This window comes from Bemisia tabaci, chromosome 8 (genome assembly GCF_918797505.1).
Source record: "Bemisia tabaci chromosome 8, PGI_BMITA_v3".
Classification (NCBI taxonomy): domain Eukaryota; kingdom Metazoa; phylum Arthropoda; class Insecta; order Hemiptera; family Aleyrodidae; genus Bemisia; species Bemisia tabaci.
The window spans coordinates 46,156,307-46,178,019 of NC_092800.1; the positions used below are offsets into that span (position 1 = coordinate 46,156,307).

The window sequence follows — 21,713 nt, forward strand, 5'->3', positions numbered from 1 at the left end:
CTACGTTAATGATTTTCTTAAAGTTCCCTTACTCACAATTTAAACCATTTTGAGCTTCCTACACTGAAGAACAAACTCCGGGCATGGAAGCCGTACTTACGGGCTGCATAGACATACCGTGCCCGGTCCGGGCTCAGAAGCCGAAAGTTCTGGGCGTAGCACCCGAAGCAATCGAAGCTACAGCTCCAGCGCCTGGAAGTTTCGGCCTCTGAGCCCGGAACGAACGGTATGTCTATTTAGCTCGTAACTTTTTTTCAGTGCGTAAGAAAAAGAGCGTTAAAGAAACGACTTTGAATCCAACCCCAAATCTAAGATGATGATTGATGAGATGAAAGTAGACAGCACCGCAAAAAGGAAGTTCCGAACCACGAAATAACAAAATTCACCCCGTCAATGCACCCAATGAGACCGGATCATGCAGGCAAAAACTTCCCTCAATGTTTGGCGTCGGAATTTTTTGCGAAAGTTGGCGACGCGGGCTCTGGTATTTTTACGTGCATCGGGTTCTCAAGGAGGCGATAGTTGCCCGCCCGCACTGACCTTTGACAGGGAAATTGGATGTAATTTTGCCGAACAGAAGTACGTGCATTGTGACGTGAGCCCTGTTATGCATGTATTTTTATGGGTCTCACGGTTCATGACTTAATGCAAATAGTTCCGTTTGGCAGAAATACATCCAATTCTCTCGGATACTTGACGTATCGCTTAAGCTTGCGATTTTTTACCGTCAGTTCTTCTGTCGTACAAAAGAAGGAACCCCGTATGAACACTCGGACGTTGTCAAAATTCATTCCACAAATTTCTAACTTTCTTGGAAATCCTAGAAATTTAAATCACACTAGTAGTATTAACTGTGACAGAGGTGTGTGAGAAAACGGCCGAAAATGCTTCAAGGCATTTGCGAATTTTGAAAGTTCGACGTGATAAAGTATATCTCGAGACGCCTGAGACTGGTCGCGCGGTGTTGGTTCCATTAGAAAATGATTAGTATACCCGAGTATCTATACATCATTAGAAAGCTCTATTTATAAGGAATGTATTTTTTGAAAAAAAAAAAAGTTCATTGAGTTTGGTTGAGATGCAGCAACGAACACTTTGAAAAATGGCACCGTTGCAACTTGGTGCTTCCTAGCTAAATAGCGACCAATTGTAGATGTCTCGGGAGATACTTTATCACTTTGAGTGTTCAAAATTCTAAAATACCTCGAAGCACTTATGACCATTTTTTCACTGATCTCTTTATATACTTAAAAATATAAATGAGTTTTGAAAATAAACTCTTGATGAAACCTTTCTTGCTACTTCTCTTTTAGTACATTTTACGTTGAAAAATAATTATGGAAAAAAATTGGCGTAAAACTTTTGTTAAATTTTAAAAATCACTCATACTGATGCCGAACACAAAGTAAACTGCAAAATATGCAACACGGAAAACTAAAAATGTGTGTAAAATTTTATTTTACATAAAATATGAAGTGATGAAAAACTTGTAATAGTGGAAAGTGGAATTTTCACGTAAAAAGAAAGAAAATGGTTTCCTTAACCTGATATTTTAACATATATGTATTTTAAAGTGAGTTTTCCTTCTTGAAATTTTCGAGTGCTTTTGAAGTCCTTCCTACCCTCTTACAGCCTTTTTTAATAGGATTTAACTACAACAATACCACTGACTTTGATTTTAAATTCATCCGAAAATCCACCAATTTTCCTGAGAACAAGTATTGGCAGAAATTTGGCAAAAGTCGAACGTTTTTGCAACTGTTTTTTCTGAGCTTGGTTTTTAGGTGTGACTAGAATGAATCGGCAAGCGTTTTCTGATGCGCGATGATAAGCAGTAGCAATTGCGTCGATGCATCACTGTCTACGTTCGAGGAATACATGAGGAACGTGTCTCATACTGCACCAGGAAACCTCCTCCTGCTTTTTAATCGAACAACGGACGGTGCCTTTTTTTCAAGTCCACGCAGACTTCTGTTCCTATTAATTTTAATGATTTAACTTTCGATAAAGCGAGTCTTAAGCCATGTTATCCTCTATTCATCACGACATACAGGGACCATACTAAATATTTCCTCCTGGCCACTACGTAGCTCAATTGGACTACATTTTCCAATTAGGAACTACTAGAAACTTCCTGGGGGTACAAGGGGAGGGGGGTAGCCACAAGTTAATTATGATGAAAATTTTATAAAATGTATAAAAGAACTACCGGTTCGGACTAATTTTAGGAGAAACATGTGTGCCGTGCATTTTGTTGTGCCTGCAGGTACTTTTATGAATGAACCAAAAACTCAAGTGAAGACCCTGAAAAGAAAATGAAATTGTAACCCTGAAATTGAAAATTCGTCGTTCAAGACCTCTGGTAACTCATTTGTCAACAGCGATATTGTAAGGCAATAAAACTGAGTATTGAGTGTAATTCCAATTTACCAGTTGATTGCGCAACGTTGAGTTTCGATTTACCAACTCAACCGCAATCTAAACATCTTCATATTAAATAGCAGTCGGTAAAAATTGCAGTAATCTGATGACCGCTAATGGCAGGAAAGTAAGGGAATAATGAATGCCGAAACATCTGAGCACAGCTAACTATCTCGCAAAGTCATGGGTGCGATCCGAGATAATTTCGAGACATTTTTCCCATGACCTTAACGAAAGGAATCAGCGGTTAAGAGGGCGTATGACTCTGTCATCGATAAGGAAACTTGCGGGGAATTTTTGGAGGAAACATTAATTATTAGTGAATAAAAATATATTCACGGAGTTTCCTCCATCATGTCAAGTAGTCCTGTAACGAGTCAAGAACGGAAATATTCTTCAGCAACTTTAAGGAAACGTCGTCGGTCTCACTTCAAAAAGTCTCCATATCCACAATCCTCATCCATTAGGTTCAGTTACACGATCAAATTGAGCCATCAAACTGAAGCTGTGATTGGTGGAAAAAGACCTGAGGTGAGAATGCGACCAATGAGAGGCCCAATTTGATGGCTCAATTTGATCGTAAAACTGGACCTACTGATTCATGATATACTCGTTCATTTCCGCCGCGTTAAGCAAAAATGAACCAAGTCACATCAGCTATTGTCAAATTTAATCGGTCTATTTAATTTTTATATGAAAGCGGTCGTGCGGATTTTTGTGCCAATTTCAGTGAATTTTCTCACGGAAAAGAAAATATTTGCTAAAATGGCAAAAAATGGTTTGCGATTTCTACGATTCGCTTTTTTCGCTAAAATATCCACCCTCGTGGCAAGGACGACAAAATAATTTGCAGAAATAGTAATATTATCGTGCAAAAATAGCAAACCATAATTTTGCGAAAATAACATTACTTGTTTATGCTGTTCTTGCCGAAACTTTTGCTAGATTTGCGAAATGTTTGCCGAATCAGCGCATGGTTTTGCTCTTTTTACAAATTATTTTGCGAAACTTGCTAAAATCAATCGCTACTTCAGCAATCTCTATTGCGATTTTCACCACCTCATAAATTGCTGTTTTTACAAGAAGAGAAGAAAAACCATGAAAGCTTTCAAAAATTGACATTGAGCAGTTTTCCGTCAAAAAAATAAAGCACGACAGGAAGTAGTCTGCAACTTCATAAACCAGGGTACGTTGTTTGGGAATTTCACCGTCGAAATGGGATTTGGCTTTGAGAAAAATGTTGTGTTCGATATTGAAATCGATTCCCGTATCGAATGCAATACTTCTTTCGTAGCGAAATCTTGTGTCTATTTCTCCAAATTTCGCAATTTTGTTCGTCGTCAACGGTTCTTCAGACTCACGTGCGCAGGCATGATCACATTTTTCTGAGTAAAAGTCAAAATCTGCAAAGATTCTTGACTGAATCGATGCGATATATCGCCCGTTAGTTCGATCACGTGAACCTTGTCCAAGACCCAGGACAAGTTGGCTTAAATACCGACGTCAACTCGCAATCAAGCGGGTTTGCGCATCACCACGTGTCTACTCTACTGCGCTAAGGAAAAACGTCTCATCAACATTTAAATATTGCCAAATTTCCACCGATTAACTATTTATTTGAGACAAAATTTGTGAATATAGCGCATAGAATTTTCTAAGAGTATAAATTGAAGTCCTCAGAAGGTAGTCTGACAATTTCAAAAGACGAGATGTTGGAGTTTTTTAGCCAACGTGCGTAAAAAATTCAGCCTAAAGCTGAAATCTCATTAATGAAACTCGCTGAATGATTCGCTTAAGCTGAATTTTTTACGCACGTTGGCTAAAAAACTCCAACATCTCGTCTTTCGACCCGTGCGTTCACCGCAATTGGTTGGTGAATTTCAAAATAAAATAGCCCTGAATTTTAAGAAAATTCATATTTTTCCAGAAGAATTTTGACACGGTACAACGCTCAAACGACGTTTTTTATTAGGACGATAGGACTCTTGTAATGTTGAGGCGAAATGCGCAAAATTCGCAACTGAGCGATTACGACCATTCCGAGAGCAATTCTATTGGACCGGTAATTGCCGAAATCCCCGACGAAAACCAGTTTGTTTACACGTCGTTCGACCTGCTACCCACTGTGAGAACGGTACTTAACCGTCAGGTGAAACATTAAGCATACTTCTCTTGATTGATTGCACGCAGCTATAGCCGCTCTTCACAGTGGTGAAAATTGAAGTTTTCGTGGATGAAAATATGTATATTCTTGCAGACTGCAATCCGAATCACGGATATAAGTGAGAATTTGCTCATTCCTGAGAATTCTTGGCTAGAATTTACTTTTTCAGAAAACTTTGACGGAAAGCACACATGCGCATGTACATGGTAATAATTCACATTTCGAAGGCTACCGAGAATATTCCCGAAAAACTTTGATCCCTAATCTCAGCACCAAAAAAAACTGGTTTTACCCACTTGTGAACTAAATGGCTCGTGAGTAATTATAGTTGAACACCGGTGCAAACGCTCTTGAACTGAACAGGGAAGGTACTGGTGTGTAACGCACAGATAAAGGATAGACACACTGAAATAGCACGGATTTCGGACGATCCGAACGGAAATACGGGAAACGTACGGATTTACCGTAAAATAATACGGATAAACCGGATTTGTGGGATGAGCTTAAAGAGTGTCCATAAGGGTTTACAATTTCTCTAATAGTTCAATTTGTCATGCTCTCGTGAAATATGAGGTCTAATCTATGCAGTTTGGTTCATTCCACCTGCATTTCTTCTGCCTAATTTTAATTTACCAATTTCTAATGTATTTACGTTGAAATTTAACAAATCAACTTGTTATGCCCTTGAGAGTGAACAAAATCTGGCCTTTCCGAGAATTGAAATCGCGTGTAACGTCAGGAAAAATAGAAAGGAAAAGGCATTGTAAATACAAGGGTTTTGTTACAATGAGGTTTCAGTATTATGAATCCTGATTAAGTATGATGTGAATTTGACTAATTTTATGCACAAATCACAGGTGCCTACACTGAAAAAAATATTGGTAGAATTTACCATTCCTTCACGCTGTATTTTACACAGCGTGAATTCAAAGTCGATTCTACCGGAAGAATGGTAGGTTACATGTACCAGTATACATATAGTAACATTTACCTTTTTTCTGGCAAAATTGACTCTGAATTGACGCTGTGTGAAATATAGCGTGAGGGAACGGTAAATTCTACCAATCTTTTTTTTCAGTGAAAAAATAAAGTTACGTCCTTTTTACTTATCCGTTCGCTAATTTCTTCATCTATCTTTCTAAGTTCATCCGTTTACAAATGTTTATCCTCTTATTTAGGTCCAAAAAAGGGAAATAAGAGAGAGAAAGATAGGAACAAGACTTTGCCACAAAAAACTATCCTGAACACTAACTGTGCGACTGTCTAAATGTCAGTCGATCAGGAGTCCATCAAGATACTCGCGTAAAAAAACTGATTCATCAACAAACTAATTTTACGATGTGCCGTATGAATAACGGCTCGGTCCATGATCATTCAATTTGTAGATTTTGTAAGATTGATGAGGAGAAAGTTTTTACAGCTGAGAAGTTAATTATTTTAACGTCTTGTTTTCAGTCGAATACTCCCTCTGAAAATGAATAATTCGATATACGTCTCTGGAAGTAACAGTGTTTGTCCAGAACGTCAGTTTTGGGCAAGTCCTTTTACTCCTGAATGGATTCTCACTTGGAGCCACGTTCTTAATCTCTGGCTGCGGTTCGCCCTCAATCATAAGGAATAGGCAAAAAGCTTTCACATGTGTCGAAATAGTTGCATCCTAGATACTGATCGATGTGCGTCGTGTTTTTACAGGGTTCACCCGGGAAAACCGAGAAATGTCAGGGAAAATGACGAAAATGACGAAAATAACAGGGAAAATTTGTTAAATCACCTTCATTTGCTCTCTAGAATGGGTTTGAGGTTTCGAACAAGACATTTTGTCTGAAAACTATTTTCAATTATGCCTTCTTAACCATTCGTCACATGTTGATGAAATTACCCGAAAAAAAATAAATTCAGCCCGATAAAAAGAAGTTCAACTTTAAATCATTCGTCACATCTTCAATTGTCAGGGAATTCCATCGAAATGTGTCAGGGAAACCAGGGAAAAAGTCAGAGAATTTAATTTTCCAAATTCTGTGGCAACCCTGTAGGGTGGGCGCGTGGGTGTAAAGTTTGAATGGAGCTGGAAAAAGTGAAGCGGGGGCAAAAGACGGTTTTCAGTGCTGTTTATTGTTCTCGAGCGGAGCGGGTCAAAAGACCGAAAGAGCATCGTCTCCGTGTAATCCGCTGAAAGGGGCCTCGCACGAGGAGAGGAGGCAATGTTCCAGCCCTCTTTTCCGGTTCTTAAAGTTCCTCGTGCCCTCTTACAGCATTACATGATCGAGAGGAATTTAAACCGAGGGAGGTTCGGTTTTATGCAAGGCCCACGTCACCATACTGGAGAGAGAATTTCGGCATAACCGATCGAGTTACTGCAACATTAAATTGAAGTTTCACAATTTCGACGGAATTCCGTGGCGAAGAAGTTCATATTGCTGAAACCTCTCGAATGGAGAGCATCCATCACTGGACCACTAGAAAAAGCACTTTTAACATCCTGATGTCTGTTAGCTCTTCAAAATGTTACGTAAAAACGACTCCCGCAACGGAAATTACTGACTTTCATTCCAAACTGAGAGATCAACGTTTTCATTCAGCTTCGCGGGCGGATTATTGAAACTGATAGACAAAACTATTGATAATGGAGACTAAAAGGATAAGGTGGTAACCCTATTGGTGGAAGCGGGTGGTTGCGATGGACAAAAAAGGTAAATAATAGACTAACTAACTGCAACCGGCAAGAGATCCGACGGTTAGCCCATCATTTTCCCCCTTAGTCTGTAAGAACCACCAGTTGCAACCAATAGGATCGCTTAATATATGTATTCCGATGTCATTTTATCATTTTCAATAATCAGTCCGCAGGTTACAGAAAAGTTGAATTTCCCGCTCACAAGGAAACTAGAGTCTACTTGAATCAGTGGCGACTGGCGTGGCATGAATGATCGAATATCCAAATCTCCCCATTTGAAGCTGTGGTAAAGAATCGATCAAGGTGCTCGTCGCGAACACCCTCTCTGTCGATCTTCTTCCATAGGTTTAATAATGACAGATCAATCGATATATCTCAAGGTACGCCACGCCGCTGGTGTGAATCATAATGCGTATAAAATATTGAGGCTCCAGAGAATTTTTTCATATCGCGCAGAGACAGACAGTAATCCAGGATTCCGCGAAAGGTCTAAGAAAATATATTAGGATTGCGCGAACGGAAACTTACAGCGAATGGTATCTGCTACTAAAATGCGCGAATTTAAATTAAGCTTTAAGGTAGAAGTTTGGCAAAACAGGAAACAGTCGGAACGTAAACGCATTTTTATGTTAACGCTAGATCAGGTTTGTTTGTTGACAAGACATCAATGTCTCACCTTCTAATGACAAATGAAGTGAAAAGATTGAATAATGGTCGTAGGTATAAAGAACTTTTCCAACTTTTCTCGAAATAGATATTTAATCGGGAGAAATGAGGCAACGTTGGAATGCTCATACGGCGTTGAAACACAGCATGGGCCTTAAAGCTCTATTATTCGATGCCGCAATTACTCCATCGCGAGTTCGAATGATCGCGGAAAACACAGTGCGGCCGACGTTAAACGCATATTAGCGCCTGCAAGACTGAAAGAATACTCCACGCATTGCGCCAAACGGTGCGGTCGGCGTCAAGCCAATATTAGCGCCTACAAGACTGCATGAATACTTCTCGCATTGCGCCAAACGCAGTGCAGTCGGTCAGTTGCGTGAAACGCACATTAGCGCCTACTAGACTGTAGGACTGAGTGTCATCATTCTTGACTCACTGCTCCAATTTTTACCATAATTAAAGGGAAAACATGTATCCTCATTGTAACGATTCAGAAACGTGGATGGTTTTTAATTTTTTTGGTGTTTCATTAGAAAAAAATAGAACGAACGAAAAATATCGCATGGAAATGTTCGATACTTTTATTTGAGATCATGTAGGTAAATTTGCGGAAACTTTTCAGAAAAATTATGTGTACCTTTTTAAAAACATCTAATATAAATAACACAAAAAATTGGCGCATAAAGTTACAATCACAAATAAATATACGCTTTATTGCGGGTGGACCCGTCGGATTTTGAATCCATTCATCTCTTAAAAAACTTGAACATGGTCGTTCTACAATTTTTACGGGTGGATGGAAAAATGAATGAATTTGAGTCGATGTGTTTTTTTTTTTATTTTATTATTTTAACCAAGCTTGGGGACAGCACCATTCCGAAGTTTAATTTTTTTCGACCCACCTTGAGATCCCCATCTTTTAACACGTAAAAGCGGAATTACGTGACGCTTTCCTCAACCCCCCCCCCCCCCCGATGGTTACGTATTTCATGAATGGCCCCTTGATATGGTCCAGTTACACGATCAAATTGAGCCATCAAATTGAAGCTCTGATTGGTGGAAAAAGACCTGAGGTGAGGATGCGACCAATGAGAGGGCCAATTTGATGGCTCCATTTGATCGTGTAATTGGACCTACAGCCAATTTTACCTGGGAAGATAAGCATGAGCTACTCAAGGAGTCAAAAAATTTCGCTCTTCCACTTTGACTATTAAAAATGGGCGGCAAAAATTTAACTTTGCGTCGATGAGGATCCGCGAAAAACGGGACCCGGCGGATTAGCGCGGGGCGAGTAGCCTTGCGATAAATGTCAAAGAGCAGCGGAACGCCTAGGAGACTCGGACCCGATGGAGTGCCCATCGGCGAGGAACGACGTTCACACCGGGGGAAACCTGTGGGACTTGGGTGGTTTTTCGAAGGAGGCGCTCGGTTCTCCGGCCGAAAAATGAGTTATGCCCACGCGGACGAGAGCGCGCTGCGCGGGCTCCTCTGGCGTTTTGATTTATGGTCGGCGGGAGCGGCGCCTAATTGAAACCACGTCGCGGAACCGATAAAATTGTCTCGTAAACTTATCCTCTCGGTCACCGCCAAGGAGTTGTATGTAAACATGACCACCGCCACGGTTCCTACGATTATTCGCCGCGGCGCACAGTGGATCCAGTCAATTGGAGTCGGAAATTAAATGGACGTATTTCTACCAAACAGACCTATGTGGAGGTGAGAAGTATGAGGTGTGCTCTAGAAAGCTGCATAAGAAGCAATGTAAAAGTGTGCGTGATTCCTTTTGTAGAATTGGAAAAGCGGGATTTTACATTCTATCAATCAGACCTATGTGCCTACTGAATGCGAGACTCATGAGCCGCGGGCATGGCAAGATAGCGTTGTGGACAGGGCTCATGAGTTAAAGACTCCCTCCAACGATCTCTCCGCTGTGCCGGCGCTTTTTCGTTGCCGCTGACGTCACTGGCGCTTCATTATTCTCATTCAATCTTACGCAAAGAGAACTAACGAGCACACCCCATATTTCTCGCCTCCACATATGTCTGTTTGGTAGAAATACGTCCAAATCTTGGACAAAAACTGCGAATTTCGTCACATTTTAAACTATTAGCGATGCCTCCTGAGAAAAATTTTACGAGAAAACCAACGGAACCACTTTTAGAACCTCAAAGTCTTGTGTAAACGGAGTTATATGCGTTTGAAGTTTCCAAACTTTGTCCGACCTCTCCTATTGACTCGATCCACTGTGCGGCGCACAGTGAATCGAGTCAATAGGAGAGGTCGGACAAAATTTCCAAACGCTGGTAACTCGGTTTGTACAAAACTTTAAGTCTCTGGAAGTGGTTCCATTGGTTCCCTCGTGAAATTTTCCTCTCAAAGCACCCCTTATTTAAAATGTGACGAAACAACAGGCCCGCCACATCGCATCTCGGGCCCTGGTACCAGTTTTAAGGTCCGTGCCCCAAGCACGGAGGGGGGGGGGGGTCCGAGGGGCGCCTCCCGAGAAATTTTAGAATTTATACGACTAATCGGACGCATTTTGAAGCTTCCATAAAGAATTTTTCCATCAATTTCTGCGGAATAATTATGTTTTTTTTTTCTACTTTATTTCAGCACAAAATCCTTGCGAATTGTTGCATTCAAAACATCTGGAAAAGTTTTATTTTTGGGGGGGGGGGCATATGATATTATTTTCAGTTCTAAGAGGGCCAGGCCCCCCTGGACTCCCCTTTCGTTTGTCTATGGCAAGGGAGTTGAGCCATGAGCCATTGAAGTCGAGGATGCCCAGACTGGAGACTCTTAGCATCTGACGACGGAAAAAAATGAAACGCAGTTACTAAAAATATCCCTCTGTACTGAAAATCTTGAAAATAGATAGAAATTTTCCAAGAAGTATACTTCTTTGAAAATTTAAGAATAATTCTAGAGTGCCCCAGCGTGTTTCTGAAAATCTATTCACCTTTTGCGAGATTTTTAGGGTAAAATTTTCACTTTTTCTTACGAAACAAGGGTTGCATGTGAATTCGTATACTGGTTTTTCACGGGTAACACGGGCCCTTTCCGGGGCCCGGGCCCCGGTACCAAGGACCCAGTATCCCCGCCTTGTGCCGGGCTTGCCTTCATGCACGCTGGGCTTGTCGATTTCAGTGGTGAATGCATAGCTGAAGTGCGCTACAGCTAGAATTGTATTTAGCAAATGGGTGGTTTTTCTACGAGGATTAAAAATAGACGAGTGGGACGGAATATAACAAAATAATATGAACTATGCAAAACGATAATCCGGGTATCGGAACTTGGCTGTTTTGAAAACGCCTTCAAATGCGGCGTGATACCTCACGCATTCCGGAGAGTTCAAGTAGTTGTATCATTGCGCCGTATGAATGTGACGGAGATTTAAATGGAAGTAGCCTTAATGGGAAACAAGCATCGAAATTTGCAGTTTTAGTCAAAACGTTTTATGTACGACCTCTCTCATTGAATCGAACTACTGTGCGGCACGCGTTGCCATACCTTGGCTCTCGCCAGCGGCGAGGCTCGAATGATCGTTTATCGATATTTTTCAATCCCAAGTAGCACAGTACAACTAAAAAAATTTGCGATTTATTGCAATAAAATTGCAATTTATTCACCTTAAAATTGCAATTTCTTCACCTTAAAATTGCAATATTTTTACATGATTTCCTCAATAAATGCCGATTTAAAACAATTAACCAAAGGAGCTCCATGTGTCAGAAAGATAGGTAATGTGCAATGCCGTAAAAAATTGCAACTTGTTTCAATTTTATTGCGATAAATTTCAACAAGAAGTGCTCCCTCGTTCGTATTTTTATGGAAATGAAGCCATTTTTGGCACATTCCCTTCTTGCCCGTTGATTTCATTTTGTGCAGATAAAACACACTTCTTTCATTTAGCTGGACCAGTCAGTTGATTTTAATCACACTAAACGAATTGTTCGAAGAACTCGTTGGTTGTTGCTGCTTTCTCCATTATCACAGCAACTTTACCCAGGTTTCCTCCCAACGCACTTAATTTACCCATCATTTTTTATCTATAAATCTCCCCGTTTTACAGCCGATTTTTAATATAATCAAGAAGAACTGGATGTGTTCAGCAGTCTCACGAACATGCGTTCGCATTCGCCTGGCCGTGTTCTCTCGGTTATGAAATTAATATTTATAAAAATGTTTTGGATCCCGTCACCCTCCCCCCCCCTTCCCGCTTCCCGTTGCGGTCTCGAAGGCCTGACAGGACGCCCGTCCATCTATCATAATTTTGGCATTTTTAACGCCTCATGCTTTATTTTTCGCGAAATTGTGAGTAATTGAGCCGCGAGCGGCGCAATTTTTTCAATCATGAGGCAGATGAGCCTGTCTGGACTGTCCCAGCTCGGATCCATCGGTCACGCCGAAGTTTTAACTTGATTGAGTTCGTCAGTGTAGGCTGTGTCAACTTTCGTATCAGTGTATTGGAACTCAAATAGAGTGTCATTAACCTCCCAAATCAAATTTTGGGAAAAGGGGAATCTGTTTTTAGCAGAAGGGCGTAAGTCTTTTTTTTTTTTTTTTTTTTTTTTTTGTATTTTAGAATTGTTGGTCTTTAGGAAGGGTATACTTTCACATTTTATATTTCGTTTAATTGATGCGGGTGTCCTTTTTTTTCAACAAAAAATATCCATAAAACACTTGTTAATCGATGGCCAAAGTCCGAAACAACGTATCGCTCTTTGCGACGTTGCAGATTTTCTGCCATATTTTATTTCTCCTGTGGAAAACTAGTCAACGTAATTTCTAGAGAACTTCTTTAATTTTTCTTTTCAGTTAGCAGTCTGCAGAATATTCTGCGTGAATTTTCAGCCACATAGTTGGCTTGTTTCTCCTCAAAAAAATGAAATAGGAGCAGCAATTTTGAAACATCGCAATGAAAATACAAGGGGTTACACTTCAGCCATCCACATGCAATAATTACAATATTGGAACTTTGAGTTATTTTGCGCAGCAAGTCTTCACCAGGAGAAGAAAATCAATGAAAATTGCAAAGAAATAATGTTGAATACTTTTCCAATAGAAGAATGAGGTATATGTAATGGGTGACAATATCTGAGAGAAAAAAAGTTAGCTTCAGGGACAACATTTTCTATAACTTTTCGCGAAAACTTAAACCACGATTTTCCAAGACCCCTCAAGAATTTTTGTTTTGGAACTTCACGAAATCATTTTTACCTCAATATTGAACCTTCCATTGTTGAACTTGCGCTAAACTGTCCAGATTTTTTCCCTCCGCTAAGTGATGCAAATAGCTGAAATTTTGAATTTTCGATCGATGAAGTTCCGTTTCGCAGATCCGGTCATTTATGAAGTTTGGAACATTGTAAAATGAAATGCATACTTTTCTACATCCACCATCGATGTATCTTCCTATCATTCTTTCAGCGACATTGCTTTGTGAACTGAATTTTTCTACTCTTTTTCTTGGTTCCGTGGAAATATTGCAACTACATCAGGGCCCAGTAAGTACACCGTGAAGCACTTTTGCTTCAGCAATACTGCGAGTCCTCAACGGATGAACTGACTTGCATCATGTCAGTTTCACACACACAGTGAAAAAAAGAATAATTTTCCCCGCTTTTTGTGGTCCCATTATGTAGATCCACATGCGGGCTGTGGGGGGAAAAAACTCCAGCAATATTCGCCGGGACCGCTCGCGATCAGGGTAGCCGCTTAGTGCGGGAAAATTACTCTATTTCGGTCAAGGAAAAGGGGTTTCGCGACGACAGTCTCACACCCTTGCTTCTCACCCTTATTCAAAACTGCAACTGCAGACCGCGATCAGTCATATCGCGCGTGTTGAAGTCGCACGAGTAATGTATGCTGAATTGCTGACTAACGCGGATTTTTGCCTGGTAAAAGGCGCTGGACCGCTACATTTACAGTTTGTACCTTTCATGTAGCTCGTGAAATGCTAAAAAGTTCGGAGCGTTATGCGCATTTCATATGTGTCACGGCGCTTTCGGGACAAATTGGTCACAAGGCGGAGCAAGAATTAGACGTCGGTGATGTCATGTTCCCTCGTCAAAATCCCAGGCAGGACACGTTAAGTCTATTGCAATTTTCACTAAATAAGGTGCCTCAAAATGTATTGTGTTTTAAATGAAAATTATTCTCTATTAGTAGGTTTCCCAAGGTAAAAATGAAGGCAAAAAATTCCAAGCTGACGCAAAATTCACACAGCCGTGTGGTTGAAACTTGAGGTGCTGTTAACTTAGATTTGAAGATGACCAAAAATTTTAAAAAATGAATTTCTTTCATCCGTCACGTATGCGTCAGATGACAAATGCAATTTTGAAGGAGCATACCTCAGTGAGACAATGTTTGATCATCACTCAAAAAAATGTGCTTTCGATACCTTTTTAAATTTTTTTAAATAACAATTTATATGTCAGCGAGGACTTATAATTTGAAGCATGCATACGAATTTCCGCTCGGGGCAAGTTAAGTTTGGGCAAAAGGCATCAAATCTCGCAGGTCTACGGACAGCGATCCGCTTTGTTGCCGTATTGAAAATTTAGTTTTTCCGTAGCGTTTTTTTAACTCTCAAGGGGTCTCCCTTTTGAACGTATTTTTGTAACAGCAAAATTCAGTAATTAATCATTGATAGGCCAACCGCAGCATTAGCTTAACTTCAAAAATTTTAAGCTATAAAGTTGGTTTTTTTTTCCTCCTAAAAAAAGAGTAGAAGCTGACTTTTTGAAACAACACAACGGAGATACGTGCTTTTGTACTTTAGGCATCGATGTGTTTTTTTTCATTAAGTCACAAGAGCATGAACAGTGGATTTGCCACAAATCTAGAAACGCCGGAATTGGCTATGATATCGTTCGTCATTCTTCGGTAACTCCACTCAAACGCGCTGCAGCGGACTGCCCAGCTGTGCAATAACAGCGGATCTTAGTGGGAATCCTGTGACAGAGTTACGCGGTTCTGACTCAAGACACGAGCATACCATATTTAGACCACTTTTTATCGGCCGACCAGCTCCACCACGTTCCGAGGTTTTTTCTCTTTCCGGATGTGACGCTTATGAAATTTTCTCTTTTTACGACCCAACTCCGATACGTTCATCAAAGATACCTTTTGCGGAGCGCTATGCGTATGGGGTGGTCAGCGGAGCCCAGAGACATAATTCCGCAATTCGGAACTTTACAAATAATCGAAACTTCTCCCAGTATCTTCTGAATCCCCGGAATTTTCAGCTATTTCCGGAGTGTCTTCGGAATTTGCAGTTTTTTGCCAGTTTGACATATTACAGGTGTTTTTCATTGAAACCTGGAGAGTACGCAATCCCCTGCGCGTTGATTCTCAGAGTAGCATTTGCCTGCAAGATCGCGATTCTGCAGTCAGTTAATCTTCAAGCCACCAATGAAATTTTGTGTCTGTGTCATTTTTATCGCAATTCGAGCGAGAATTTCAAATTTTCGGAATTTTCCGAATTTCGTCAAATGGCGGTGCTGAAAAAGTTCTGAATTTTTCTGTTGAGAAGGTACTGAACTTCTTATGGGAATGCACCGATGTTTGGCTATCCTGCTTTGGTAAACACCCTGGGAGGTTAAAGAAAGTCAGGAAATCAGTAAATTTTGGAGTCGGGGAATTTGAAAATGAAGAATTTATGGAAACCCTGTCAATAATTCCATGAAATGTATCTTAATTCTCATTTTGTTTTTTTCGCAGATCAGATGATGGCACAGCCAATGGAGAAAGGACCATGAAGAACCAGGAATGGACAGGGAGAAAATTCAAGGGGTCGGGGAATTTCCTGCACGCCCCGCTATGAGCCCCCGACGTCCGTTCTGCAAGTTCACGCTGACCTTTCACGGAGGATAAAATGCCCCGAACCACCGGAAACGCAACAGACACCAGTCGCCCTCGCGCGTCGTCCCCGAAAATCCACCAACCACCAAACTTGAAGCACCCGCCTCACCGACGAAGGAACCGGTCAGCCAGAAATCTGATCCTCAGCCCTCGTTTGTCACTTTAGAATACGCGCGGAATGTGGACGATTCGGACCTTTATTCAGAACTATTAAACTCTTCTATCGTTGGTTACTCTCCGTGTTTAGTGTTGAGGTCCGAACATTTTCTGAATAGAGGAAGTTCGGAAAGAGTCGTTTGGGGGGATCGGGCTGTTTTTGGAACACCTTCGAAACGTAGATTCTGATCTAAGAGCTGTGATATGATTGTATAGATGCTTTATTTTGTACGAGTTAGTTTGTAAAGTTTGGTTGTGACTCGAGTATTTTAGGCTAGAAAGGATCTCGGTACTAGTGATAAACCGCGACGAGCTTTTAAGAGCAAAAAAGTTAGTTTTATTAATAACGACATACGTCACTTTATACCAAAGAAATCTAAACTGCTTAAAACTGGCATTTTGGATCCGCACTACGAAGGCATCAGTTTTTCTCAAAAGATTGTCAAATAATTGCGTTGCGATTAAAGATTGAGCCGGAGGCTCAAAATAGAGCTGCATAATATCAGTTAAGCGTCAAAAGCTGTTGACGTTAAACTACGGTGCTCATCCTTCAATTGAGCAACTAGCATCCTGAGTTCCCGGTTGAGCCGCAACTGATTACTCAACTTAAACAGTAGCCATCCGAGCAGACATTTGAACAGCAACTTGAACATCCACCTAAGCAGCAGCTTTAACCGTAGTCTGATCCGTAACTTAAGCAGCTGGAACACTCGAACTTGATCACGGCAGATTGCAATTTAAGTAGCAACTGAAACGCGGCAGTAAACATTGACCTGAGTGGTAACCTGAGTAGCAACACAACCGCAAGTTGGGCTACTGAACTGCAACTTGCTCCGCAACTTGAGCTGCGACTTGAACTGAAGAGCAAGAAAGTAAATTTTGGTCTGCAACTTGAACGGTGACTCGAGCCGCAACCTGAGTATTGCGTGCAACCTGAGCATTGCGTATAACCTGAGTACTCCGTGCAACCTGAGCGTCTGTAGGAAGCTGGAGCACGATGAGCTGGTGAAGAGGGGCGGGTGCGCAGGCTCATGATTTCCGTCCTCGCGTCGGTCGTCGAGAGCAACGCGTCGAGCCTGAACAGCAGCCTGAGCGGGAACCTGAGCGGGAACCTGAGTAGCAACCTGAGCGCGCTGAGCAACGGCTTGAGCGGGAACCTGAGCATCCTGAGCAACCTGAGCGTGCTGAGCCCGTACCCGCTGCAGCCGGTGGTGCCGGGCGGGAGCAACTTCTCGGGGGGCAACGGCTCGGGTGCGGGGGCCGGGGCGGGGGGCGCCGTGGGGGCGGGGGCGAGCCAGGACGGGGGGCCCGTCTTCCCGGCCTACATCCGCACGACCTCCATGGTCCTCTGCATCATCATCCTCGGGATCGGCGTCGTCGGCAACATCATGGTCCCCATCGTCATCCTCAAGACCAAGGACATGCGCAACTCCACCAACATCTTCCTCACGAACCTCTCCATCGCCGACCTCATGGTCCTCCTAGTCTGCACCCCGACCGTCCTCGTCGAGGTCAACTCCAAGCCAGAGACCTGGGTTCTCGGAGAAGAAATGTGTAAGTACCCTTTCATGTTTATGCTCTCGTCGTTGTGTACCCGACGAAAGAAAGTAACTACATTTGGACGTATTTCTATCAAACAGAATCACGTGCAGGTGAAAAATATGGGGTGTGCTCAAGAAAGCCGGATAAGAAACAATGTGGTAAGTGGGCGTGATTCCTTTTGAAGAATTGGAAAAGCGGGATTTTAAATTAAGCAAACAGAACTATGTGCCAACTGAATGCGGGATTCATGAGCCGCGGGCATGGCACGAGAGCGTTGTGGACAGGGCTCATGAGTTAATGCGGACCACGATCGACGTCTCGTCGCCACTGACGTCAGTGGCGCTTTATTATTCTCATTCACTCTTACGGCCAGAGAACTAACGAGCACACCCCATATTTCTCACCTCCACGTAAATCTGTTTGATAGAAAGACGTCCAATTATGAATATTCTTGCCCTTCCTTTGATATTGAAATCTGAAAATTGGCAGCAGCATTTTTCGTGTAAGAAGGTTGGCTGCCTTTTGGGGTCCTAAAAGCTCCATATTTCCACAAGTCCGTGCCCTCCCCATGTACTTTAATCGATACCTCATCGGTCAACGGTAAGCTCACATTCAGTCCATTTTTACTCTGATTCCTGATTCTGATTCCGATTCATTGAGCACGGGGCCTTTTTTCCTCCCTAGCGTGGTTGGCCCTTTTTTCGAATGCCCGTTAAATTCCTGAGTCGACACGACGCGGCACAGGGCAAACCTGTCGGTCATTGTGATCCACGCCGCGCCGCGCCGCACAGTAGGTCGAGTCAATTAGAGAGGTGACACATGAAATTTTTGACTAAAACAGCAAATTTTGATGTTTATTTCGTCACATTTTTAAGTTCGAGGGGTGTTTCTGGATGAAAACTTCACGAGAAAACCAATGGAATCACTTTTGGAACCTCAAAGTTTTATATAAACGGAGTTATAGGCGTTTTAAGTTTCCAAATTTTGCCCGACCTCTCTTACCGACTCGATCCACTGTGCGCCGTTGCGGCTTTAGTAATGCGAAAAAGTAGTCGATCCTTATCTGCGACGGCGACTCGAAGCAAGTGGACCTGAACGAGCGGACACGAACACTCATGCGCACTCCTTCTCGGTAGCCTCAGTGTCGCCAGCTTTTGCCGTTTTGTCGAATCCATCGAAAAATAAAAACGTGAACCGATCGACGCCGCACTATGGTCCGAATAGCCGGTTTAAGCGGCAATAAATCGAAAAAGTGAAGTTTGGAAAAAGTTAGATTTTAAGCGGTAGATCGATAGTACATACTGTAGAAAAGACTCCTGTAAAATTTTACTTCGATTAAAGCACTAATAAAGATGTGACAAGCCTGGGAAGTGCGGCGCGCGGAGCACTTTATGAGTGCGATTATAGTTACCGAGCGGCAGTGCTGTGTTTAAGGGCTTGTTTTCGTCGTTTCACCGTACCTGAAAGTGTTTGGGCACTTGATTCACAAAATATAAGATAAGTTTAAGATGTTTCATGCTGAAACTGTTCTTTTTCATCATATCTAATGTTCTAGATTAACCCTTAGACATAGTCACTTTTTTCAATAAATTCGCAAAAGTAGGACCCAAAAAATCTCCTTTGCACCTCTGAGCACCTCGTAATTTTACTCGGAAGTTATTGTCACGACTCTAGACTACCTTTTAGTCTGAGTGGCAGATCAATCACACACAATCGCCTCAAGTTATTTCTCATGAAAAAGACGTTTTCGCGTTTCTTATCACTTACAACAATTATTAGCTATCATATGCCATTGACGATGACTTTTATCATGTTCCATTGTCATATTCTAGCAAATCGAATGCATTAGAGCCTAAATCTGCCCAGGCAGAATAATACGAGTTGATGGGGTTGATCGGGACCAATTGAAACTTGTGCTCAAGAACAGCAAAGAATCGCCTCGGGAGGCTACTTTGAGGCCCCGTAAAAGTTTTTTTTTTGACGTTTTAAGTGTTTCAAACATATAATCTATCAGTGTAAATATATGTTAGCATAAGTCTAGCTTGGCAGACGAAAACAAGTCTAAACGGTTGATCGGTGGGACTTGAAAGTAAGGCTCCTGAGCAATGAAATTGTCTAAGGAAGCCACTTTGAGGTCCCGTAAACGTTTTTTTTTTACGTTTACCCATGTTTCAAACAAATAATCTATCAAAATAGATATATTTAAGCTTAAGTTTAGCTTGGCAGACGAAAACAAGTTCAAACGGCTGATCGGTGGGACTTGAAAGTAGGCCTCTGGAGCCATGAAACGTAGAAGTATTATCCTGAGCAGTCTTTTTCAACTTCCCTTGATAGTAGTGTTTGACGAGGCTCTACTTTTAGCTTCTTATAGTCCATCCAATGTAAAATTAATTTTTAAACTCATAAAAAAAAAAAAAAAAATTCTACCGAGATCCGAACCCGGGATATCAAGAAGACAATTGAGACGCGATGTCAACTGCTCCACCGCGTCAACTCGAACTACATGCCTCAATTTAAGGTTTCTGAACAAAATATTACCACAGTTATATAGAGTATAAAAATGTTAAAAATGGATTTTTCCTGAAGAATATTAGCGTTTTTGCACTCAGCGACCCTAAAAACCCCTGAAAACTCATGTTGCGAGGTATAAACATACATATCTGATTTAATGCCGCTTAAACCGGCTATTCGGACCATAGTGCGCCGATTCGATCGACAAATTATTAAAGAACCGGTGTCGATTCGATAAACATAAATCGATTGAAAAAGAAAAACTTGAGCCTATCCACGTGATTCGATAGACAACCGTGAATCGACCGACAAATAAGTGAATTGATTGTCAACTCCGTGAATCGATCGACAAACCCGTTAATCGACCAACAAAATCCATATGAGTCAATCTACAAATCTGTGAATAGATCGCATTTTGTAGAACGACTCACCTCGATCGGTTCACGTTTTCATTTTTTGATCGTTTCATGTTGATCGAATCGACAGCGGTTTTCTAATCATACGTCAATTGATTCTAGGTTGTATTTTTCGATCGGTTCATGTCGATCTAATCCATACCCTCAAGTAATTTTTAGAGGCCCTGCAATGACAATGTGAGGCCCGATTCTATCACCTCTGATTACGAAGTTTATGCTCTGGTAAAAATTTAACAAGCATGCTCGATATCTGTTAAATTTCAACCGAAGTCCAAAATGGGATGTTGGAGTTTTTTAGCCAACGTGCGTAAAAAGTTTAGCTTAAAGCTGATATCTCATGACAGAAGGAAAAAGCTCACACACAAGCACGTTGGCTAAAAAACTCCAACATCCCGTCTTACGACCCGTGCGTTTACCGCAATCAGTTTTGGAAGTCCAAAATGTCCCACCAGAACAAAAAATTTCACCTGAATGGTCAAATGCATTTTACAAGCTTCAGTGAAACTTGATGGTTCATGATGTCCACTCTTTGAAAAAATGAAACGAAATCGGAAATTTTGAAACACCGCAATCGAGGTGCTGGATTTGCGAGTTGAGCCATGGATGTACTTTTATATCCACCGACCACGTGTCGAGAGCCGTCGATGGAGCATTTGGTGTGGACAAGAAAGTAAAATCTGCGTATTCTCGGTAATGACCTGAAGCATGCGCATTAGAGACGCATGCGCAGTAGCCAGGCCGAAAATGACAAGTCCGGAGGGATTAGCCGAGGTGTCGGAATAACTGCGCTTATAGGATTTGATGCTCTCGTGCTAAGAGAAAACGTCGTCGCGATTATTTTTGATAGTATCCGGAGTTTGGCGAATTCAGGATCGCATTAGATATTGAGGCTGTATTCAGGCGCCACGTTTGCTTTATTGTCTATTCATCTCTTAATTCTCCTTCTTTTTGCATTAAGGCTTTACTTTACATATCAAACTCTTTCATTCACTGGGAAGAAAAAAAAAAAAAAAAAAAAAAAAAAAAAAAGCCACATTGGATCTAGAGTCCAGACTCTTGAAAACCGGATTTTTGCTTGAATCAAAACGAAATCCGCTTAAATAAAGAGGCTTGGTTCTTGATTTAAGCTAGATTCTGATTGAATCAAGAGTACTTTTTCTTGTCGATGTTTTTAAGAGTCTGGACTCTAGATCCAATGTGTTTTTTTTTCCAATGTTCTTAATCTATTAAATCTACCTCCTAAACGAACCGATGATCAGGATTTTCTTCTAGTTTTCCTTCATTGTATCGGTTA

At 41.5% G+C, this 21,713-nt stretch overlaps 1 protein-coding gene across 2 annotated transcripts in view; it reads left to right on the plus strand.

Annotated features, from left to right (window-relative positions):
* LOC109043016 (growth hormone secretagogue receptor type 1) overlaps positions 1-21,713 on the plus strand; it is a 376,139-nt gene that overhangs the window by 192,085 nt on the left and 162,341 nt on the right. For both annotated transcript variants that reach the window (XM_019060032.2, XM_019060035.2), the window contains exon 2: positions 15,654-17,504. In XM_019060032.2, coding sequence (XP_018915577.2) covers positions 16,982-17,504 — 523 coding nt within the window. In that variant the 5' untranslated portion in view covers positions 15,654-16,981. The remainder of the gene's footprint in view (positions 1-15,653; positions 17,505-21,713) is intronic.